The sequence below is a fragment of the Peromyscus leucopus genome, chromosome 23, assembly GCF_004664715.2.
Source record: "Peromyscus leucopus breed LL Stock chromosome 23, UCI_PerLeu_2.1, whole genome shotgun sequence".
NCBI lineage: Eukaryota > Metazoa > Chordata > Mammalia > Rodentia > Cricetidae > Peromyscus > Peromyscus leucopus.
The window spans coordinates 11,800,777-11,824,768 of NC_051082.1; the positions used below are offsets into that span (position 1 = coordinate 11,800,777).

The following is a 23,992-nucleotide window of genomic DNA, read 5'->3' on the forward strand; positions in this document are numbered from 1 at the left end:
GACTTTTTTTTTTGGAGGGGTGCTGGGGACAGAACCCAGTGCCTGAGCCACATGCTCGGGACCTTCTGATCATTTCCATTCCACCTTCAAGAACAAAGGAGGACAGAGGAGGGCAGGGCCCCAGAGCTGTGATGGTTCACACTTACACATGAAATACTGGAAGGCCTTGGACTTCACGAGGATGTTAATTCCTGTTTAAAGAGAAAAAAAATGTCGAGTTAGAATGTCCACGGTAGGCCAGGCATAGGCGCACACCTTTAACCCTAGCACTCAGCACTCGGGAAGCAGAGGCAGGAGGATCTCTGAGTTTGAGGCCAGCCTGGTCTACAGAGCAAGTTCCAGGACAGCCAGGTCTGTTACATAGAGAAACCCTGTCTCGAAAAAAACAAAACAAAAACAAAACCCAAAACACAAGGAAACCAAAAACCTGGCCTTGAACTGAAGGGTGATTGGTCAATGAAGAACAGTGCTGTGGGCATCTGGTTTAACTTCCTTTTACTTATCGATTTGTTTTTGAGACGGGGTTTTGCTATGTAGGCCAGAACGATCTCAAACTTGCATCTTCCCGTTACGAGTGCCTTGGCCGGCCTGGGTCCTTCCTGGCTCCGGAGCTAACTGCTCTCTTCCCAGTTGGCTCGCACACACACACTCACCTTTAAAGATGAGGAAGGCTGTCCGGGGCAGCTCATCAAACCAATGCTGTCTGTTCTTCTTGGCCTACAATGCAGAGTCCAGGGGAGGCGGGGTCAGGGCCAGGGACCGGAGCCTAGCCCAGGCCTCCATACATGCCAGCCTCCTACTCCTAATGGGAACAGCTGTGACATTTAGGGATCTGGATGATAAAGTGGACAGCTGGGACTGAGTGCCCATAATGCTCCATGCACGGACTATATTTGCATAGGACCCATCTCTGAGAAGGGATGCCATCTCGGCATTTCAGGTGAGCTGGGGAAGAGGCTGGGTCACATGGGGGTCTGGATCCCTGTTGTGGCTGAGGTGCCTGGGCCCCACTGAAGGCTGAGCTGCCTGCTCCACCTGTAGGGGGGGCGGCGCGGGGCGGTGGGGACAACACTCACCTTCCACTGTAGAGCAGCAACTTCGTAAATATCATAGAAGTCCTTCAGGCTGTCACAAGCGAAGTGAAAAGGCGGTCACATGCAAGCCTGTCACGCACGTGACGCTCAAGCCTCTGCTCCCCCCCGGCTGCCCACGGCTACCTCCCACAGAAGACGGACACCTTGTGGGGCCCAGCACTAAGCCACCTGCAGCATCCCGATTGCCTCTGTCCTCCAGAGGCTAGGATGACGCAGTCCACTTAGTCCACGCTAACCACCTCTGCCCGGGAGAGACGGCCCTGGGACACTGCCCTTTAGGGGGACAGAGGCCTCCGGGGGACGGACAGAGTGGTGCTCTCGGTTCAGAGGGCCCTCGCTGGTATAGCAGGTGGTGCCCGGCTGAGTGGGCAGCAGCCTGGTGCTTACCGGCCTCAAGGCCAGCACCAAAGCTGGAGATCCTGGGGCTTGGCCCTTCCAAGCTGGAATGCAGTGTGTGTGTGTCTGTTGTTATTTATTTAGAGACAAGCTCTGAAACAGTCCAAGCTGGCCTCAAACTCACTACACAGCTGAGGATGGCATTAAACTTCCAATCCTCCCGCTTCGGGCTATTATGTATTAGCAGCAGAGGTATAAATCACCACGCCCAAGCGTCAAACGTTTCTTTTCAATCAAACCAGACTGAAGTGGACCGTAGCTGGGCTTGCCGAAGGTTACCAAGGAACATGACCGCGTGAGAGTTCCGGTGCAAACCGCACCCCTCGGAGGCGCCCCCCTGCAGCCCACCTCCTCATGCCCAGAACTGCTCCACTACAGGGGCGGAGGTCTGGCCACACCGCCCCGACACGGCTCCCGGCTCTTACCTGAGCAGAGGTGTGTTGCTCTGATTCAGGGCCTTGAAAGTCAGGAAGCGCTCCCTGGCGCTCATCCGGGGCTTGTAGAAGCGCATCAAGCCTTCGAACTGTCGATAGGAGATGCCGGCCGGCCTCTGGGGGAGGAGGGAAGGCAGGGTGGTAGAACACAGGGGCACGAGGACAGGGATGGCACCGTGCCCGGGGGGCAGTTATTCCAATACGCATTTTGGCACCTGCGTTTCCTCCCGTGGGCAGTAGGGCAGCTCCAGGGCCGCCAGCTCTGCCACGCCCAAAAGGGATGCTCTGGGTAGCGGGGGAGAATGAGGCCCCCCTCCACGGCTCGGCCCCACCGCCCTTACCCGCTGGCTGACGAGCAGGCGGTAGGCGTGCTGGATGGCGGTTCTCTTGTGCAGCAGCAAGGACTTGAACTTGCGCTTTTCGATGTCGTTGAAGGTGTCGAACACCACGGCCAGGAGCTGTGAAGGACGAGCATGGAGCCTTGGCTGCCCTCGGAGTGGGGTGGGTCTGCAGGGCCCAGGGGTCATCCTCTGCCCCCCCCCACAAGACGGGGCTTTTCATCTCGCCGCCCAGGAGGAGGCCCTCTGGTGGGCTGCACTGCCCAGGACCGGAACAGCCGAGGATACGACTTGCTGCTCTCTGCACATGTCTCTCCTGAAGATGCCATCACCGGGTTTTCCTCAGGCCCCTCTTCTGCCCCCCCCCACCCCAAGCTGGCCCCTGGCTGGTCAGGGCAAAATGGTGCAGGGACTTTAACCCTAGAGCCTCCTCCTCCTCCCATGGTTACTCTTCTTGTGAGTCACAGCTTCACGTGAGGCTCCAGGAATAATGGGGGGGGGGCTGCATGCCAGGAAGGAACATTCTAGAACTGCCCCAGAGCAAAATCAGTTACTAATGAGGGGAACGGAGGGTGGGGAAGATCTGACAGACGGTCTTTCAAAGTTGTTTTGAGTAAACGCTCCTGTTCTTTTTGCCGCTTCAAACTGCACCCCACCCCCACCCCTCATTGTCTTCCATGTAGATGGAAGGCCAGCATTTTTCTACCACAGGCCACACAGGACAGACTTGAGGAAGTGTGGGCAGACGGGCTCCCTTGTTCTGGTCATCAGACCCTCCCCATCCCAGCGCCCCGCCTCATTCTGGAGGGGGAATGTTGAGGCGGACAGGCTTTGCCCATTCAACCGGGAAGCACTGTGCCCCACTCTCTCTGTGCAGTTCCCTGTGGCTGTCCACACTCCCATCATGCCCATGTAATGGGGTCTCTGTGAAAACCCAAAGGACAGAGTTTGGGATGCTCCCAGAGAGCCTCACGTGGGGAGGTTCCCGCAGGGGCAAGTCGGGAGAGGACAGGAGAGCGTCCACTGTGCCCACACAAATCTCCATCTGGACTCCTTGCAGTTCCTTTACTATAAACCTGCAAACACATCTCCCTAGTTCTGTGAGTCACTGAGCAAATAACTGACCCTGAGGTGGGGGTTGCAGGAACCCCGACACGCAGCTAGTGAGCCAGAAGCAGAGGGGTCCACGCTGGTGCTTACAGCTGCCTGAAGTTTGTGGACCAAACCCTTGGCTTGTGGAGTCTGGCGCTGTCTGGAGGTGGTATGGGTAAAAGCTGCCAGAAAGCACATGCACCTGCTTGACCACAGGCTGACTAAAACCTCGGAGACCATGGAGAGCTTGGAACGTGACTGGTCGGGAACCTAATTACAAACTACCTCAGTTCCTTCAGAGCCATCTACTACCTGGCTCTGCCTGTGACCTTACGTCTTTGTTGCTGTTAAGGAAATCCTTCAGAATGTACAAACAGAGCACCGATCTAAAGGCTAAGAGTGCCCTCGGCGGCGGCGGGCACCTGAGGTCCACAGCAGGGCTCGCCTTCTCTTTCTGTAATGGCGTTTCCACCAAAGTATTTGAAGAGTGTCTTGATTTTATGACTGTTCGGTTATAACAAATCTTCGTGGCCACGCTACCACGGGACACAGGATTTGGGATAACCTCAACCTGTGTTCCCAGGCCACGGTCACTCATATTTAGTTCCAGAATAAATGTCTCCTAGCCCCACCGAGGTGAGTGAGGGCTGTGTCTGTGTGTCAGTGGACGACGGTGTACTGAGGGACCCAGCAAGCGTCTGTGGTAGGGCTGCTTGCTGGCCTGAGGGGAGACGCCCCTCACCTTGTGGGGTTTCTGAGTCTCCTACGACTGTGGTGAGAACAGAGGGAAAGAGAATCTGCTTCTCCTGGCGCCTCTCAGTGGATGACAACTTAAATCCACTACAGGGAGCAGCTGGTATTACTTTGTGATTTGAGCAATTAAAAAAAAAAAAAAAGAAAGAAAAGAAAATATTTCTTTTTTAAGTCTGCAAATTTTCAGATTTCACCAAACCACACAGGGAGAGAGTGTTCTGTTTCTTTTCTTCATTTTTTAAATCCACGCACATGCGCCTGAGTGTGTGTATGTGCACCATGTGTGTTCAGGAGGCCCTGGAGGTCAGAAGAACTGAGTCATCACTGTGGGTGCTGGGAACCAGGCCCAGGTTCTCTCCCGGGGCAGGAGATGCCCACAGAGACACTAAGTCATCTCTCCAGCCTGCTTTCCATTTCTATCCCGGGCCTGACCGTGGGGACCAACTCGACGACGACGACGTTTTTAAGACGTTCACAAATAAAGAGCTGAGTTGTGTGGCTCAGCTGGCAGGGTGTTTGCCTAACACGTACGGGGCCCCCGGTTCGAACCCCAGCAACACATAAAGCCAGGTGTTGGCAGCACATGCCTGTAATCTCAGAAGCAACAGGCTAAGGGGTGCTCTAGGAGCACTGAGCTTGGCCAGCATCAGAAAGGATTTGGGTTCCATTCCCAGCACCACAAAACCAGAAGGCTATGGGAAGCCCTGGTTCCTGCTCACTCTGCTACTGGGTCTCGGCCTAGTATTGGCTGCAGTCTTGCCGTCAGAAAAGGCTCCTGGTGTTTCTGAGCTGTGTGGTGATGGGCACACATGTCCCTCTGTCAGCCCGACTCTCAGCTGCCTCCCCTGCATATGACGGTGACGGAATGACAGCACCACTGGCCTGCATCTGTGTACGGTCCTCTCCGCACAGTGCCCGGCTGGCTCCATTAGGGGAGAACGTTAGTCGGGAGGGAGGGATGCAGAGGCGAGAACCGCCTCACTGTAAAATCCAGCACGGCCTACAGCAACGGTGGCAGCGGCGGCACAGAGCCAGGGAAAGCCGGCCGTCCTCACAGCCTTCCGTGGGACACACCTGCTTGGTGTCCTGACATCTCCATCCCCGGGGGCCCACGACTGCAGTGGAGCCAAGGTGGACACTCACCAAGTTCATGATGAAGTACAGCTCGATGGAGAGGTACACGATGAAGAAGATGCAGGACCAGGGGCTCCGGGAGTAGGAGGGCATCATCACATCTGGAAAGCTGCGGGGCCAGAGGGTCCCTTCAACCTCTAAGGCTGCACCTGGAGAGGGTCGGCTGCTCCCCTGCCCTCCCAGCCACCCCCACCCCCATCCCTCCACTCAGCCCTGTGTGCACTGTGACGGGGAGAAGCTTGGGAGGAAGGAGACAGGCCTGGGCTGGAGCGAGGCCAGAGGAGGCCAGAGGTGGGACCGGGCCCAGGCTTACTTGGCTGTGGTCAGGAGAACGAACAGGTTGACAATGCTGTTCTCCAAGGTGTTGAAGTACTACAAGGAAAGGGGGGGGGATGTGTGGGCAGGCCTGGACGGTCACTTCCCGGGCTCGCCTCTCCCCCTTCCCCCTTGGGATGCAAAGGAATCAGAGCAGAGATGCAGCGCGCACAGACATGGAGGCCTGCGCTTCACGAGCCCTGCAGATGAGAGCAGGCTACCAACTAAGGGGGTGAGGGGCCGTTTCCCCGGGCTGTCACATGTCCCTGCGGTGAGCGCTCCTCCTCCGTTCTCTACTAGAATGTTCCAACATTCCAAACCCGATGCTGGAAGCTTTGCCCTTAAGAACAGCGAAAGGGTGCCCCTCGGCTCTCAGGGAAAGCAGTGGCCCAGGTCTGAGGGATGGGGACTCTTGGGAACCCAAAACCAGGCAGGGTGTCCCTCCTAACATGGCCAGGATCCTCCCAGCTCCCCTGTCTGGCAGAAAAGCCTCCCCATAAAACAAGGGAACAAGACCTATTTACTTACTGGGTCGGAAGGGTTAGTGGAGAATAAGTAGAAACCTAGAATGTGGTAGAAAAAAAAAAAAAAGACCAAGAATGGAGTTACAGCAGAGCTCCCACGCACATGCATGGGGGGCGTGGGAGGGGGAGTCTATAATGAATGAGGGCCAGGGGGAGGCTGGGGGAGGGCACTAGGGTGTGGGGAGGACTGTGGCACTCTGGAGAACACAAATGCTATATGCAAGCCTGCTGATACCTGGGAATGAGTGTTGGCCCTGTCAGGTCTAGCCTTTAAAAAGGGCTAGTGCCAGGCAGCGGTGGTGGCGCACGCCTTTAATCCCAGCACTCGGGAGGCCGAGGCAGGCGGATCTCTGTGAGTTCGAGGCCAGCCTGGGCTACAGAGTAAGATCCAGGACAGGCACAAAGCTACACAGAGAAACCCTGTCTCAGGGGAAAAAAAAAAAAAAAAAAATTTTTAAGATGTAAAGTTTTCAAACTAATCCCATCTGTGGGCTGGATCGTAGATGCAGGCTGCTGATAGGCCATCTCTGTGCTCTGAGGACATGACAGCCAAGTCATGCAACAGGCAGCCAGGCTCTGGGCAGGGAGGGGCATTATTCCTTCCTTCCTCAGGAGCCTTAAAATTATGATCCAGGGGGGCTGGAGAGATGGCTCAGTGGTTAAGGGCACTGATTGCTCTTCCAGAGGACCCAGGTTCAGTTCCCAGCACCCACATGGCAGCTCACAACTGTCTGTGACTCCAGGATCCACCACCCTCACACATACATATACACAGGCAAAAACACCAAAAAAATAAAAAAATAATAGTAAAAAAAAAAAAAGATCCAGGGAAAACACCCCGCCCCCACACAGATGACCAGCACAGGTGGGATCCCAACACTCAGGAGACGGAGGCAGAAGGACACTGAGAGTAGTGAGACCCAGCTGCCCCGGCCCTCCCACTACGTGAGGATGGAGAGGTTTGTAGCCTCCAGGGCTGCAAGCAACTGAGGCCCCTGCTGCTGAGCCGCTCGGCGTCCAGCCCGAGGGACGCAGCCCTCGTGGCCTATGGGGGACGTGTGACTGGAGAGTGACCGGAGGGACACAGGGCGCTCACCCAGGATGGCAAAGATGATCATGAAGAAGAGCAGCAACAGGAGGATGTCTATGAAAGGTGGCAGTGACTGGAAGATCTGCCGCAGGTTGCTGGGGAGGAAGACAACCGGCTAAGGAAGGGCGGGGTGGGGGTAGGGGGGGTGATCTGTGCCTGCAGGTGGGGGGACATGCTGGTGGAGATGTGACCCGGAACAAATCACATCCTACTGTGCCCAGGAGGGCGCCACGCTTCGCTCAGTCCCAATGCTAAGGAGTCCTGAGGCCTCCACTGAGTGGGTGACAGGGACATCCAAGGCAGGAGCTGTCACCTCCATCCGGTGGCAGTGCCCTAAGAAGGAAGGCATGATAAAAGGCTACGTGTGGCCTGGGGGACCAAGGTCACCTTCCACAGATCGGAGGGCGCATGCACATGTATGTCCTAAGCCACCTACTCCCGGGATAGTTGTTTCTAGCTCCAGGCACAAAGGATCAATTGCTCATTCCCTGCCACCAGCAGGTCCCTGGCCAAGGGACCAGATGGAGTCTCCGAGGATGGCTTTAATTCTGGGTTGGGTCAGCTCAGGCTCAGGGCCCTCGACTGGGTGGGAGGAGCCTGCGGGACAGGGCTGAGAAGTCAGCCTTGGGCTACTGCTGTAGGGCTGGAGAGATTATATACCAAGACAGGGAAGGGGCCTCGGCCAGACTGAGGATGCTGGGCTCCCCAGAAATGCCTGCCCGCTCCCCTCCCCAAATTGACGCTGACACCTCCTCCCACCCTGGAAGAAGGACTGGGCTGGAACCAGTCACCTCAGCTCCTGCCCACTCCCCTCCATTCCCTATCAGCCTGGAGGGCCAGGCAACCCCCACGGGACTATCTGGCCACTGAGCCCCGGGCCTTACCGCCGCACGCCGCCACAGTACCGACAGTCGACCAGGAAAATGCAGCGCAGCGCCCGGGTCACCCGCACATGGGACGTCTGCCGAACCAGCACCACGATAGCCTCGATGAACTGCACCATCAGGACAGATGTCTGGGGATGGGAGGGAGGGCAGAACATGGTTAACCCGCTGACCCAGCCTCCACAGGCACCGACGGACAGAGCCCAGTGGGACCATAGGGCTCCTTCTGTTTCTGCCCCTCTCAACAGCAGGAGCTGTAGTGAGTCCTTCTGCAGCCAAGATAGACGTGTGTCCTGAGATAAAGCTGGCAGGCGGGTCCTCTCTATACTGACACACCACCTGTCTCTGTGTGCCCACCGGTACCCTCCTAACAACCTCATGGCACCAGGGAGCCCTCGAGGGCTCAGTTCAAGCCAGCTCGGCTCATTTGGGGATGTTTTCCTAGACAAACCGCAAGGTCCTTGGCATGGTGCTACTGAGGTCACAGAGCTGGGTCCGAACCCCGCTCTCTGGGCCTGAGACAATACTCTCTCTCTCTGGCTAGATGTGAAATGAGAAGACCAGCACACTTCCCCGACAGGGGACCATGTAAGTTCCTGGCATATTCAAATCAGCTCACTGGGCTACACTCCTGAGCACAGGCCGGGTCCAGGGGGATTTTCAATGGAGCCCTAGACACACACAGGTGTGACAGGGACCTAGGGGAACACGCTGCAATGGGATGGTATATTACCTTGACCATGGTGCGTTTGTGCCGGACGAACGTGTGGAAGCCCAGCCACCGCAATTTCATGCAGAGTTCAAACACCACCACCATGAGGGCAAACAGCTCCAGGGTGGCGTGGACCTGCAGCCAGAGAGGTGAAGGTCATCTTCGGGGAGCCCATCCACAGCACCTTTGCCTAACGTGTGCACACATATGCATACACACACACACACACACACCCCCAAGATGCCAGACTAGGCCTTGGAGACAGAGCTTTTCCGGGACAGCTAAGAATAAACTTGACATTCAACAGACAGAAATGCAGACCCACATGGTGTAGTCAGAAGGGAGTCCAAGCTTCTAGCTGTTTTGGGGAGAGCTGCACAGGAGTTATGAAAAACCCACAAAAGGCATTTGGGAAGGAAGACCAGGATTCAAAACAACAAGGCGAAAGATACCCAATTTAACAGCCATCTACATCTAAATGGGTGGCTAGGGCCAGGGAGACGGCTCAGTGGGTAAAGGCACTAGTGACCTGAGTTCTAATCCCTGGGTCCCACATACAGATCCACTCCACAAGCTGTCCCCTAACACCACACATGTGCTATGGCATGAGTGTGCGTGCGCACACACGTGCACATGCGTGTACACACATACACACACACGCACACACGCTAATAATAAGTGATTCTTTTAAAAAGAGGGGTATGGGAACAGCAAACTCTATGCTTCCCCGTGGGATGGGAGGAGAAGGACCCAGGGGAGACCCTCAGTGGGGCCTCACCGGTGTGAGCTGTGGCTCTCCCAGGCCTAACCACAGGGTGACCAGGTGAGGCGGGTCTGAGTGGGCTCTCCAGGCCCCAGTCTGTCTATGGAGTCACTGGAAACAGAAGGGGCGCCTCCTCCAGCTGGGATCAGGGAGCAGGCTGAGTCCTTCTAGGATGCTCTCCAGGGGCGACAGGGCTTCTCCCAGACAGAGAGAGCACTCACGTAAATGCCGAGCCGGAGCGCGGGGACGGCGGGCGACTCGCACAGCGACAGCAGCAGCAGCAGCAGGGCGGTGAGCAGCTCCATCAGGTAGAAGAGGTGGTTGTGTGCGAAGAGGTAGGCCGCCAGCGCCCTGGCATCCTTGGGGTGCGTGAAGAACTTGTCGTTGTTCTGGCCTTCCTACGGAGACAGGAGAGCAGAGCTTGAGCACATGAGCGCGGGCTGGGCGGAGGTGTCATGCTGGAGAGGTGGGGAGGGCAGGAAGTGGGGGGAGGGTCCGGCTGGAGACAGGTGAGTCTCACTGTCTGATGATGGCTCAAGATCTGCCCCTTAAATCTGCCGAACTAGAATGTCTCCGAGGGCACGGAGAAGTACCATCCCTACAGGGGATGACTTCTTAGGCCTGAAGTCAAGGGCTTGCTCACACACAGGCCACAGTAGCAGGCTGGCCCGGCTTCCCCCGCCTTCGCTGTGGCCACTGACTATAAAGTTCCCTTGCTTAGGGCTTTCCAATGCGGAAGGATGCAGCACCCCAATCTAACTCGACTTTGGACATACTCCAGGACACCGCTCAATCAATGTCCCATGACATACAGAACGGCCCCACACGATGGACGACGTACCGCAGATGCCACGACAGGCTGGGACCTCACTCCTTCACACCTCCCCTGGCCCCAGTGGCTCAATGTCCCAGGGGAAAGGGCAGGTGAGATTTCTATATCCAGGAGGGCAGTGGGTGGACAGCAATCACACTGGGGACCTCCCGCCCCCGCCGCCGGGGGTGGCCCTCTTCCCCTTCTGAGGAGGCCTTGGCTGTAGCTGACGGGGGACTCGGTCACTTCCCTGAAGCTGGATGCTGCTGTCCTCATCAGTAATAGAACACAAACCGCTGGCCGGACAGAGGAAGCAGTGGCAGCGTTGTGCCCAGGCGAGGCCGAAAGGCCTGTCTGTGGTCTGTGCAGGGCGGCATCTCCCACCATCTCACCGTGGCCTCCGGGAGCACAGAAGGTCCAGGAGCCTCTGCTCAACGTGACTAAAATACACCATTCTTGTGCAATGTTTTTCTTTTTTATGGTTTTTCAAGACAGGGTTTCTCTGTGCAGCTTTGTGCCTTTCCTGGCACTCACTTGGTAGCCCAGGCTGGCCTCGAACTCACAGAGATCCGCCTGCCTCTGCCTCCCGAGTGCTGGGATTAAAGGCGGCAATGTTTCTCTAACCAACTGCCAGGCGGGGAATGTGTATCTGGAGAGAGCCTGAGAGGAGGGCTCGGCTCTGAACCCCAGGACTCATAACCACCCCAGGGGACGGGGGTGCTGTCTCCACTGGCAAAGATGGACTGAGAAGCCACATCACATGCTCTAACGCAGCTCCCGAAGAGGGCTCTGGGCTTGTGTACAGACTGTCCACCCCAGGCCTCTGTTCCCTGGGGTTCGAGTCTCCAGGACGCCAGAGCCTTGGAGCTCACAGCACCCAAGGGTGAGTGAGAAACTTAACAGGCAAATGTGAGAAGGGGAAGCCATCAGGAGCGGACACCCTCGATGCAGCCGGGGCCAACAACCCACACACGGCAGTGACTGGACTGGGCCTTGTCCAGCATGGCTGCAGGAGGAGGGAGGAGCTAGCCCCGACCTCAGCGGGACAGTCCTCCAGCACAGACCAGAACCCACTAGGATCTGAGCTCTGCTGTCCGTTTTACGGTTAAAAAAGCTGAGGCTGGGTCAGGCCAGATGGCTTGGCGGGTAAAGACGCTTCTGCCGAGCCTGGTGAATCGAGGCCACAGGACCAATATGGTAGAAGGGGATCCAATGCCTTGCAAGTTGGCCACCGATCACCGCACATGCGCCCGTCACACATGCTACCCCCAACACAGTAAATCAACATGGAAAAATAAAAATCACTAAAATGATGCCTTAGCCAGGTGTAGATGCACATACTCTGAATTCTAGTTCTTGGGAGGCAGAGGCGGGTGGATCTCCGAGTTCTAGGCCAGCCTGGTCTACAGAGGGAGTTCTGGGAAAGCCAGGGTTACATAGACAGACCCTGTCTCAAAACAACAGGAATAACAACGAGACTTTTTTTTTTTTTTCCTTTTTTAAAAATGTTCTCTATATGCAGAATCTAGATTTAACCACATACACTCACTATGAAGACCAAGCAGGCCTCAAACTTGTACTGATCCTCCTGCCTCAGTCTCAGCCACCACATCTGGCTTGAAACCCACTATTCGATTTGTCTTAGGGTTTCTATTGCTGTGAAGAGACACCATGACCACGGCAACTCTTACAAAGGAAAATGTTTAACTGGGGTGGCTTGCAGTTCAGAGGTTCAGTCCACTATCATCATGGTGGGACATGGCTGTGTGCAGGCAGACACGGTGCCGGAGAAGGAGCTGAGAGTCCTACATCTTGACTCATAGTCAACAGGAAGTGGTCTGTACCACTGGGTGCAGCTTGAGCATATATGAGACCTCAAATCCCGCCCCCGCTGTAACACACTTCCTCCAACAAGGCCACACCTCCTAATAGTGCCGCTCCTTTGGGGGACCATTTTCTTTCAAACCCCCACAAGGTTTGAGCCTAGGACTTCATGCTGGCTAGTCAACTGCTTCCCCCGGCGTTCCAGGGATGGAAACCAGGTCGCCAGGCTTGAGTGACAAGCTCCTTTACCTTCTGAGCCATCTTGCTGGCCCTTAGTTTTCAAAAAGAGGCCTTCTCTTGTAAAATAGTTCAGATAATATAGAACTTGAAGTCAGGATGTCATCAGCAAGCTATCAACCTCTAATCTGTGCGTGTGCTCTGTGAGCACACATGCATGTGGAGGACAGAGGTCAAAGGTCAAGGTACCCATCCTGGATTTTTTTTTTTCCAGAGCTGAAGACCCAACCCAGGGCCTTGCGCTCTAGCAAGCGCTCTACCACTGAGCTAAATCCCCAGCCCCCTCCCCCCCCATCCTGGATTTTTGTTTTCGTTTTTTGGAGTCTTTCAGAATCTGTCGCTGACCCGGAGCCCATGAGTAGGCTAGGCTGGCCAGCAGCCTGGGACCCACTTGTCTCTGCCCTCCCCAGGGCTGGAATTACAATCAAGCCCTTGGGATCTGAATTTGGGTCCTCACTTGTGCGGCGAGCATTCAACTGACCGACCTCTCTCCTCAAGTCTATGTTTACTCTTTACATAAACAAACTTTCAGATAGGTGTGTGGCTCTATGTGTTATGTATGTACATATGCACGCACACATACACACAAATACACACATATACATGTGTCATGCAGACATAGGCACACATACACACATGTGCATGTACACATATGCACTCGCACACACATACGTGTGCGCTCGCTATTATATGCAGGTAAGTTGGAGTTTTTGGCAACTTTAGCTGTGTGGGCAACTTTGGGAACGTCTCCCAGTTGACTGTGCTGAATTAACAGCATACAGAAATCAACAGCCATGTTGGTCTAGAAGCGTTAAACGGAATTCTTCTCCATTTGCACAAGGTAATTCTACTAGTAAGGTCTCATTTATGGTAAGAATCTCACACAGCAGAATTCTCTGCATACATCAGAGCCGAGTGTGGTGTGCACACTTGAAACCCAGCACTCCTGAGGCAAAGGCAGGCAGGGCTTGATGAATTTGAGGCTAGCCAGGTCTACCTAAGAAGTTGCAGGGCAGGTAGGGCTACACAGTGAGATCTGGTTTCTTAAAACAAAAGAGAAGAAATTATGTTGTCTGAGACTATCTGAATTTATGTTAACAAACATGTAACCGTTTTATAGAAAAGTACTGCTTTCTAAAAAAAAATCCCCAAACACTGCCAGGTGTGGTGGCGCGTGCCTTTGACCCCAGCACTCGGGAGGCAGAGGCAGGAGGATCAGACTACATAACGTGACCCCTTCTCAGGCCTGACAGGGGCAGGAAGGTACATGAGGAGAATAGACTGAGGAGTCGCCCCGCTGGCTGCGTGAACAACCCCCTGTTACAGTACAGGGTAGATAAAATGCTCCCTGAGAGCTTGCTCTGTGGACGTGGTCCTGGGAAGACAGAGGGGTCAGACTGGAGACCGGGGGCAGGCATACCCACAAAGGAGGCTCAGAGGAGGGGCCGGCACACGCACACTCCTGTGGTACAACCGGGTGAGCTCTCCCGGTCTTCTGGTCCAGAGCAGGGACAGGCAAGAAGACCACAGCTGCCTTCCGAGCATCTTTCGGAGTCCTGGCTGCACGCCTCACCCCCCCACACTCCCGCCCCCGCCCCACCCCTGCCCCCAGGCGCTGACCCAGATGCACTCACCTGGAGGTAGATTGCCGCCTCTTGATAATTCATCTCCCAGTTGTGTCCGGGGGGACTGGAGGGGGGACTGGAGGGGGAACTGTCGGTCCTGGAGACCAGACTGGGAACCTGGGAGTCCTGGATGCTGTGGCTGCCCCCATCTGCATTGGGAGAGGGGAGAGACTGGCTGAGAACCGGGGCTTAAGATCACACAGAACTGCTCGGCACAAGGTCACTCAGTCATCGCGCTAACCTGTATCGCTAGCAACAAGCATCAGGGTGCCTGATCAAAAATGCTTTCCTCCTCTTAAATGAGGAAAAAATAAAAAAGTGTCAGCAGGATGACTCAGCAGATAAAGGTGCAGGCCACCAAGCCCGATGACCTGGGTTCGACCCCCTGGGACTCATGCGGCGTACAGAGGCCTTTAAAGCTGTTCTCTGACCTCCATATGTGCGCAGTGGGCAATGCGGGTACGCCAACCCTCTCCTATAAATAAATAAATGTATTTCTTTTTTAAAAGCACAAAAGAGCAGAGGGAGTGGAGGAGGGAACCGCTGAACCTACACATGCCTACGTAGCTCTGGAAAAAGAAACGCAGGGAAGAAAAACAAGAAAGAAACCGGCTGTGCGCGGTCAGGGCAGCAGGAGGGAGGGCTCGCTGCGCTGACTTTTGACTTTTGGAAGCATGCGGAGCTCTTGCTCGGTCAAACATTTAACCAAAGTGGATGCCGCCCCCGCCCCGCCGGGGAGCAGGGGCATCTGTTGCTTTCCCGAGCTCCCGCCCATGCCCGTCTCTTCCGGAACCTTGCTTGCCCGGCTTTGCCTAGGCAGAGTGCCTTCTCCCAGCCTCAGCCACGCTGTTTGGCTTGGACCGAGCCGGCCCTGGCTCAAAGGCAGCTGACCGGAGCCCGCCAGCAGAGCCAGGGATCATGGTGGGCGGCGAGCCCTGGAGCCAGTCAACAGAAGCCGCATCTGGCACTTGTCCTGGGTCAGCTGGGAAAGAGGGGCTCTTTCTGTCCTCTGGCTGCACGAGAAGGAAGTCGGCAGGACCCCTGACTTCCAAAGTCTGAGCATGTGCACATGGCCTGTCACGGTCCGCAGTCTCTCCTGATACACATGCTGAGTTTGAGCACTGGGCGATGAGTCCACTTGGTTGATCTACCGAGAAGTGACTCTCTGACAGTCTGGTTCCCACAACCCACACTGCACACGAGATTTCCACAGGAGGAGCCCAATCTTTAGACACTGTCATTTGCAATGGCCGAGGGAAAGAAAGCAGATGTGTGGTGCACACTGCCACACAAGCTAGGACAGAAGAGGTCAGGTCTGCAAGGGCAACTGGGTTCTGAGATCTCTCTGACCTGGAAATGCATGCAGACCAGGGTCATTGGGTAACGGCCATTCACAAGGCTCTCTCCACAAAACTTATACAAAGCACACAAAGGGGACCATTGACACTCACTAAAATGTACATATTTTAAAGTGTACGGCTTGGCGATTGTGTTTTTTGGTGTTGTCGGGGATAGGACCCAGGGCCCTATGGGTGCTCTACCGCTGAGCTACATCCCCAGCCCCACCAGGTATGATGTCTGTGCACACCTGTGAAAGCAGATGCTAAACCCACAGGTTAAACCAGCGGGGGCTGGGCAGCACAGGCCTGGAGGCCCAACTACCTGAGAGGCCCAGGCAGGAAGATTGCAAGGTGAAAGCCTGCCTGGGTTATAGAGTGAGTCCAAGTCCACCACCCAGACTCGGGAAAACTGCCTCCGAATAAAATGTGGGGCTGGTGGGATGGCTCAGAAGGTTAAGGTTCTTGCTGCCAAGCCTGATGACCTGAGTTCCACCCCCTGGATCCACACAGACGAAGTAGAGAACTGATTCCCATGGCTGTCCGCCGACTTCCACACGTGCACAAATAAACACAGTAAATAATTAAATACTAAAAATAAGCCAAGGATGACGATGGCACATGCCTTTAATCACAGTACTGCAGGGGTGGAGGCAGGTGGATCTCTTTAAGGTCAAGGCTGGCCTGGTCTATATAGCAAGTTCCAGGTCAGCCAGCATTACATAGCAAGACCCTGTCTCCCCCGCAAACAAACGAACAAACAAACAAACCCAACACATTAATTAGTTAAATGAATGAATGAATCAAAAGTAACAGTTGGCCAGAGGCACAACACACCAGGAAAGCACTAGCTTGGTCAACCCCTGGCACTGAAAAAATAAACTAAAAGGATAAATAAATAAAGCCCGGTGTGGTGGCCTCGCCTTTAATCCCAGCACTCCGGAGGCAGAGGCAGGCAGATCTATGAGTTCAAGACCATCCTGGTCTACAGAGTGAGTTCCAGGACAGCCAGGGCAACACAGAGAAACTCCGTCTCAAAAAAACCAAAAATCTACCAATAAGAAATCTAAGTAAGGGGATGACAGAGCCATCCCTGTCATCCCTGAGGGACAGCTCTGTCCCTGTCCTACCCCAGAGGACCACTCAGCTGCTACCCTGCCTGATGATGACTCTGCATGGCTGAGAATATTAAGACATTGCCTAGTCTGCTCATGCGCCTGCCTCCTCTCACCATGACCACCCTGAAGTGCAGCTGCGTTGAGTCGTGTGTGTCTCAGCTCTGCACTACTGAGCACACTCCCTTTTGTAACTCACAGTGTTCCCCCCACCTCCCGACACCCACAGACACTGACTCAGGTGCAGCTGCTGAGGCGCCAGGCTTGCTGTGGGGCCTGCGCTCTCCTTCCTTTGGTAAATAAATACCTAGGGGTCAGATGACGGGTCACGAGCTTTAACTTCTCAGAAGTACACACTAGACCAGGCACGGCCGCCCGATGCAATCCCAGCACTCTGGGGACTGGGGCAGGCAGGATCATGACAGGCTTGGGCTACAGTGAAACCCTGCCTCGAAAAGAAGAACCCACCAAACAAATCCCCCTAATAATAATAATACCTTTCTCCATTCCCACGAGCTGTTTGAGCCTTCCATTTTTTTTTTTTTTGTTTGTTTGTTTGTTTCGTTTTGTTTTACGAGACAGGGTTTCTCTGTGTAGCCTTGCGCCTTTCCTGGGACTCACTTGGTAGCCCAGGTTGGCCTCAAACTCACAAAGATCCGCCTGCCTCTGCCTCCCGAGTGCTGGGATTAAAGGCGTGCGCCACCACTGCCCAGCCGAGCCTTCCATTTTTGTGGACCCTCACCCACCAGTGTGCTCTGTCTTCAAGCTCTCTGGAAGGTGTGTTTCCCAGAGCTGCACCTTAGGCTCGCAGCTTCAAACCTGCAGATCCCCAATGCTGAGCTCCATCGCTTACGTCTAGTACCCCCAACATCCTACCACACCCCCCCCCAGTTCCGTGGTAGGGATGGAACTCAGGGACCCGTGCACACAAGAGTTCCGTGTGGGAGCCGCATCCTCAGCGCCCCCACAGCTTCCCTATGCAGGGGGTCGTGCTACTGGGAAACACGGGTCGCTTCCCGACAGCCGTGCAAATGACAGTGTCTCAACCCTGGGCTCCTCCTAGGGATACCTTGTAAGGTGTGGTCGTGGAGAACCAGACTGCTCCATTCATTTCTCCCTGTCTGACCCAGACGCCTTGTTCCTCTGCTGGTCACAGCTCTGGAGCAAGTCTCACATGCCCAAGTGTGTGTGTGTGCACGTGCTTGTGAGCACAGAGTGCAGGTAGGAAGCTCTGGACAGAAGGGACAGCGCCAATGGAACAGGGACGAAAGCACGCAGCGTCCCTTCCAGCTCTAGTGTGAGGTGTGGCTGAGCTCCACTTCCACTGGGCACACGCATTTTATTTTATCCCAGATACGCACCGTGACTTGGAACCAACAGTTTGCCTTGCTCAAGGGCATCCGAGGACAGACCCCCCCTGGAGGCTCCTGGACAGCCCACGACCCACCCTCTGCAGGAGCACCTGCAGAGGCGGCCAGTACCCCGACACAGGGCCTCTGGAGGAGGCTCTGAAGCCACTGCCCACCGATGCTGGGGCAGAGAGGAGACTCAGTGCCACTTGAGAAAAGACGCTGGCCCTTCTGAGCTTGCAACCGGGAGCGTCAATGTGTTTACAGGTAGGCAGCAATGACCACATGAAAACAGGAAAGGCTGAGGATGTAGCTCAGTGGAGAGAGGGTTTGCCTAGCCTGTTCAGAGACCCAGGTTCAACCCCCAGCACCACATATCTACAAGTTGAAACTGGGCTTGGTAGCACATATGTGTGGTTCCAGTACTGAGGAGGCTGAGACAGGAGGATCAGAGTTCAAGGTCATCCTCTGCTACAGTTTGCAACCGGCCTGACCTTCCTAAGACTGCCAAACAAACAAAAACCACCAGCCGACTAACGAATCAACAAAAGCAGACAGGCAGATGCAGGCGGTCTGAGAAACAACCCCAAACTCAGGCGCTGCCCTGAGGGGTCAGCCGCTCCTGGGCTGTGTGCCGGGGGAACCCGAGGGCTCCCACCAATGCTGCCTAGCTGAGCTGCTCTGTTCCAAGATGGACAACCAGAACACCGTCAGCACACAGGAGCCTCTCTCTCCCTTTGCCCACCAACCTATCTCGAAGGCACTCGGCTCTGATCTGGAATGACACAAGGCACATCACCAACACAGAATGGCTTCTCCCTCACTAGGGAGGACACCTTTTGCATTCTGCGGCTGACACCACGTCCAGATGTGAGTAAATGTGTCTAGAATTGGAGGATCTGCCACAGAGGACCACCGGCTGGTTGTGAAGAGGCAGGATGGGGGTGCTGAGAGTGCACTGTCCCGGGTGGTTGTGAAGAGGCAGGATGGGGGGCTGAGAGTGCGCTGTCCCGGCTGGTTGTGAAGAGGCAGGATGGGGGGCTGAGAGTGCGCTGTCCCGGGTGGTTGTGAAGAGGCAGGATGGGGGGCTGAGATTGCACTGTCCCGGGTGGTTGTGAAGAGGCAGGATGGGGGGCTGAGAGTGCGCTGTCCTTGGCCTCTAACTGCAGAGGGGACAGCTGAGTCAACACAGGCGGGCGGCCTCAGGAAGTGGACAGGCCCCGCCCCTAGGATCAAAATGATTCCCCACGGATTCCTGCCTCGAGCTCTCCCTTCGCTGGCCACTGCCCATGACGCAAATGAGCGCCAGGTAAGAAGTGAGAAGGTAATCGCACTTCTTAAACCGGCTCTTCGGCTTTGCCACAGCTGGAGCCATCTCTCCCGGACCAGCCCAACCCCTTCCACGGACTTGTCCTTTAGCTGTTCTGCCCCGTGGCCTTTTCTAGATCAGAGAAATCCGCTGTGTGTGTGTGTGTGTGTGTGTGTGTGTGTGTGTGTGTGTGTGTGTATCTATGCGCATCTATGTCTGTGTGTCTGTGTACGTGTCTATGTGTGCCTGAGTGTCTGTGTATGTCTGTGTGTGTGTGTGTGTGTGTGTGTCTGTGTATCTGTGTATGTCTCTCTGTGTGTCTCTGTATGTCTCTGTGTATGCCTGTGTGTCTCTATGTGTGTCTCTATGTGTGTCTGTGTATCTGTCTGTGTATGTCTCTCTGTGTGTGCCTGTGTGTCTCTTTGTGTATCTGTGTATCTGTCTGTGTATGTCTCTCTGTGTGTCTCTGTGTGTCTTTATGTGTATCTGTGTATCTGTCTGTGTATGTCTCTCTCTCTGTGTGTGTGTGTGTGTGTGTGTGTGTATCTATGCGCATCTATGTCTGTGTGTCTGTGTACGTGTCTATGTGTGCCTGAGTGTCTGTGTATGTCTGTGTGTGTGTGTGTGTGTGTCTGTGTATCTGTGTATGTCTCTCTGTGTGTCTCTGTATGTCTCTGTGTATGCCTGTGTGTCTCTATGTGTGTCTGTGTATCTGTCTGTGTATGTCTCTCTGTGTGTGCCTGTGTGTCTCTTTGTGTATCTGTGTATCTGTCTGTGTATGTCTCTCTGTGTGTCTCTGTGTGTCTTTATGTGTATCTGTGTATCTGTCTGTGTATGTCTCTCTCTGTGTGTGTGTGTGTGTGTGTGTGAACCTCCCAGTTCAGCCTAACCACCTTAAGAAAACTAAGGCAGGGCTGGGGAGGCAGCTCGGCGGGTACAGTGCTTGTGGATAAGCACGAGAACCCTCTCTCAGATCCCCAGCTGCATGTGGGGGCTACACCCCCCAGCACTACTGAGATGGGGTACAGGTAGGTCCTGGGGGCCCTGGCCAACCAGTCTAAACCAAACCCGTGAGCTTCAGGCTCAGCACAGACCCTGTCTCAAACAAGACACTGGAATACAACCTCTGGCCTCCACACGTGTGTGTATGGGCATGTGTACACACACACACACACACACACACACAGAGTCGGTTGGTACTGATCTTCTGCCTCCCTGGGAAACCCTAAGCTTTTACCCCTCAGCACACACTCCAATTAAAATGGCCCCTCTCATGTCATCTACCCATTCACCACTCTGGCTCCTTGGTCACTCTGGAACTTTTGGCCTAAGGGACCTTTAAGCAGCCAGCTCTCTCGGGGCCTTTCAGCTTCCCATCCTCACGCTGTCTCAGGACCGACTGCCCTTGGCTCCTCTGTGTAGTCCCACGGCCATTTGTCTCCGACCTCTGACCCCACATGGCCCAGTGAATGCTCAGAACCCGGCATGTTTGCCTGCTCTCCTGGCGAAATGTCAGCTCTCCGAGGACACGGACCTTTGTCATGGTCACTGACTGCGGTGTCCCCAGAGTCCAGAACACTGTCAGGCCGGTGCATACAGGATGAGCCAATCTGTCAGCACCGATGTGACATAGAGGACCTCTCCCTGAAGACCACAGGCTCCCACGGAGTACTGAACAACAGGTGGCCAGGGGCCGAGGGCACAGAGCCGGGCGCAGGACCTGGCAGCGTTTACCCACAGTGCACTAGGCGGCGCCCCTGTTCAAGGGGCTCGACAGGGTCCCTCTGTATTGTGAGATATTCTTTTAAAGATTGGCTGCAGAGGGACGGCTGTACACTGGGGATCAGGACGGACCTTTCTAAAAGCACAGGAAGGAACCATGCTTTGCTCCCGTGTCCGGGCGGGCAGCCGAGCGCCGCCGCCGACTGTTCCCATCATTCGGCCCTTCACCGTGGAGAACACGACGCAGAACTTGGCAAGGCCTGGGACCTGTTAGCGGCTCTCCCGCGGCACCGAAGGGCTTTTCAGGGAAGCCACAGGTGATTCCATAAAGCCTCCTCCAGTCCGTGCAGGTGGCTGGGCAGGCAGGGCATTTAGGGATTAGGGAAAGGTCGTAAGTGGCGGGCAGGGAGCCACTTGCCCTCCCAGACCTTTCACGCGGAGGCTTTGGTGGCTTCGGGTCCAAAAGCTCTCTCGCAGTCTGAGCTGCCACTCCCTGCCTGGGCCCTGCTTGGCTGTGGGACTTGGAGGCTGGAGTCGCTCCAGCTCCTGAGGGCCCATTGTGCCTTGTGTGAGCTGCGCTCCGGGGCTCGGCAGCCTTCCAGAGGGAAGGGTCAATCAAGGGCCCCATGGCAGGGCAGAAGGGACGCGTCAAGGCTGAGAGGGTGGAACGAGTGGCCTGCAAGTTCAGATGGGGAACTGATCTCGGGAAGGAAGCAGAGAATGCCCTGTGGCTTCTCTCGGGGTGTCGCCACCGGGCAGGGTCTAGCCCCTGACCCCACTGAGGCCTTGCTTCCTGGATCTGCTCCAGAATCCCTGGCTATACAGCCCCAGCCCCAGTGACCACTGACATCCACCTACCCCGGTGACAAGACTTGTTCAGCCTCCTCCCACGGGGCTTCCCATGAGAACTGGGCAGCACATCTCCAGGTAAAAGAGCTAACATCACACCCCTCATTAGATTGCTGCGGCAGACCCTCTCCAACCCGGACTATTAAAGACCACCCCCCTACACCAGCGTTCTCCCCTGGGACTTGACTACATCCCGGCCTGGAGCACAGAGGCACCTTCCCGACCTGCATGGCCAGGAGCAAGGCATACCACGAGGGTCACGATGGAGGGACCAGGATGACATCAGCTGGGGATGGTCACGGGGCTGGCCTTCCGCAGCTTCCTCCAAGGACAACAGCTGGCCTCTGCCTCTGCGTTTCCACTCGTCTGGGAGGCAGCTGGAAACTCGAAGAGATGTAGAGACAGGGTCCGAGGAGACAGCAGAAATGCGGTCTCCCTGGCTCTGACACCCACAGCTTGGAACAAGACAGAGGAGGCGAGGCTCGGGGACACGCAGCCACTGGGAAGTTGGCATTGTAAGCCTGGGGGAAAGTTCCCTAGCAGTAAACAGTGTGTTCTCCACTGCCAGGGCCCTGGGCAGAGCTCTCCTTTCCAAACCGGGCCGAGCAGACAGACATAAAGACCTTGACCACTAAAGATCTGTGTGGTCCCCTCCCCGGAAGTCCTCCCTTAGCCCTGGCCAAGGGCCCAGAACCGTGACCATAGAGTTATCGGGAGACGGGAGAGAAGGAATGAAAAGCACCAGGACGCCAAAACAACCGCCCAGACGGACAGGACACGGACCGCCTCCATCCCTGAGACGCAGACAGCCCAGGATGACCCAAGTGCACAGATGGCCACGCCGCCGCGGCACTGATGTAAACGGGCCCAGCCGCTCCCTGCAAACAGCTGGCTGCTTCGCATGCAGCCTCCGAAATGGCCCTGCAGGGACTCTGAGGATTCCGCTCGCTGGAGCACAGCACGATGATGCAGTGGATAAATAGAAAGGGCTTCCATATGCCAGCCATAAAGCTGGGGAAAGAGAGGCGAGGGAGGGAGAGGGGATGAGAGGGGGTGGAGAAGGTGGGCAGGGGAGGGGGTCGCAAGGCCCGCACGCGCACACACCCAGCAGGCAAGGCAGCCACTGTTGGCCTTGAGGCCTGGAGAGGTAGCTTTGGGTAAAAAGCCTGGGAGCTGCCTGGGCCCGAGGCAAGAGTTCAGACCTGACTGGGGCTGGGAAGTCCACCACGCTCTGCCTTCCCAACTACCCTCCGCTCACACGCTCTTAAACACACACCCAACACACATGTCCTCTGCGGTCCCAGAAAACCCCTGCCGTGTGCTCCCCTGCTACCGTCAGTAGTCCTCCTCCGTGGGGGCCTCAGTTTCCCCACCCATGCACTGGGACCCACGCCAGCTGTGCTCTGGGCACAGCAGAAACAAATGCAAATACCCAGAAAGCACCCGGAGCCCTCTGGAAACTGGAGCCCACCAGAATGACAATGAGCAGCCTGCCAGTTGTCGCTGAGAGTCCCACTCCATGGGCAAAACCTGAGGAGGGAGAATAAAGCAGAGGGCTGCTGGGGGGTGTTTGCAGGGGCTGTGGCGCCACGCCGCTCCTGTGCGGGTGGCGCTTCAAGGACCCCCCCCCCCGGGTGGAAACCGAGCAGGAAAAGGGGCAAAAGGCGGAGAAGCAGGCAGGAAGCACGCTGCCCTCCTCCGAGCCGCTGTTTTCTGGTAACTGGCTGTGAGATGGGGTGGGGAGCGGACCCCGGGTATCAGCTCCTGTAGTGAAGGCACAGCTAGGCACACACACGCTGGGCCTCTAGGAAGGTCGAGCTGGTCCAGGGCCCTCCTGGGTCCAATGGCTGGCACCAACTCGACGCCTGTCCTGCCAAAGGCTCACTCGGGCCCAAGGAGGGACAGAAGGCTCCGTGGGACGGCTCACCGGTCAGGGGCTGTTTTAGAAGAAATTCTGGCTCGGAAGTGGTCGGGGATAAAGCTGTGTGCCAACTCTGTAACTCTGTCTGCAGCCACCTGACCGGGACTTGAGTGGCAAATCCAAAGGGATTTGTCCGTGCAGCCTGCCCAGCCAGGTCTGGGGGGGCGGCGGGGGGGGGGGGCCCGCGGGGCGGGCAAAGGGCCAGAAGGTCGAAAGCAATAAGCAGAGGAAGAGGAAGGAGGGAGCAGGGAGCAGGGCAGAGACAGCTGGCCCTGGGGAGTCTGGACGGAGGGGGGAGGGGAAGGGGCAGGCAGGGGGAGGCTGGGAAAGGAGACCAAGGGTGTCACGGGCACGGCAGGTGGTA

General features: G+C 55.9%; 1 protein-coding gene across 3 annotated transcripts in view; it reads right to left on the bottom strand.

Annotated features, from left to right (window-relative positions):
- Nucleotides 1-23,992, bottom strand: part of Tpcn1 (two pore segment channel 1) — a 61,223-nt gene that overhangs the window by 14,291 nt on the left and 22,940 nt on the right. Inside the window, exons 1-14 of one of the 3 annotated variants that reach the window (XM_028878779.2) lie at nt 21,957-22,500; nt 14,036-14,175; nt 9,751-9,927; nt 8,788-8,901; nt 8,055-8,185; nt 7,177-7,265; nt 6,085-6,119; nt 5,555-5,613; nt 5,251-5,350; nt 2,266-2,382; nt 1,916-2,040; nt 1,077-1,125; nt 654-717; nt 147-191 (exon numbers count right to left, since the gene is read on the bottom strand). In XM_028878779.2, coding sequence (XP_028734612.1) covers nt 147-191; nt 654-717; nt 1,077-1,125; nt 1,916-2,040; nt 2,266-2,382; nt 5,251-5,350; nt 5,555-5,613; nt 6,085-6,119; nt 7,177-7,265; nt 8,055-8,185; nt 8,788-8,901; nt 9,751-9,927; nt 14,036-14,175; nt 21,957-22,221 — 1,510 coding nt within the window. In that variant the 5' untranslated portion in view covers nt 22,222-22,500. Of the gene's footprint in view, nt 1-146; nt 192-653; nt 718-1,076; nt 1,126-1,915; nt 2,041-2,265; nt 2,383-5,250; nt 5,351-5,554; nt 5,614-6,084; nt 6,120-7,176; nt 7,266-8,054; nt 8,186-8,787; nt 8,902-9,750; nt 9,928-14,035; nt 14,176-14,267; nt 14,503-21,956; nt 22,501-23,992 lie in introns of those variants that run through there. The other 2 variants (XM_028878781.2, XM_028878780.2) reach the window with 2 other exon arrangements.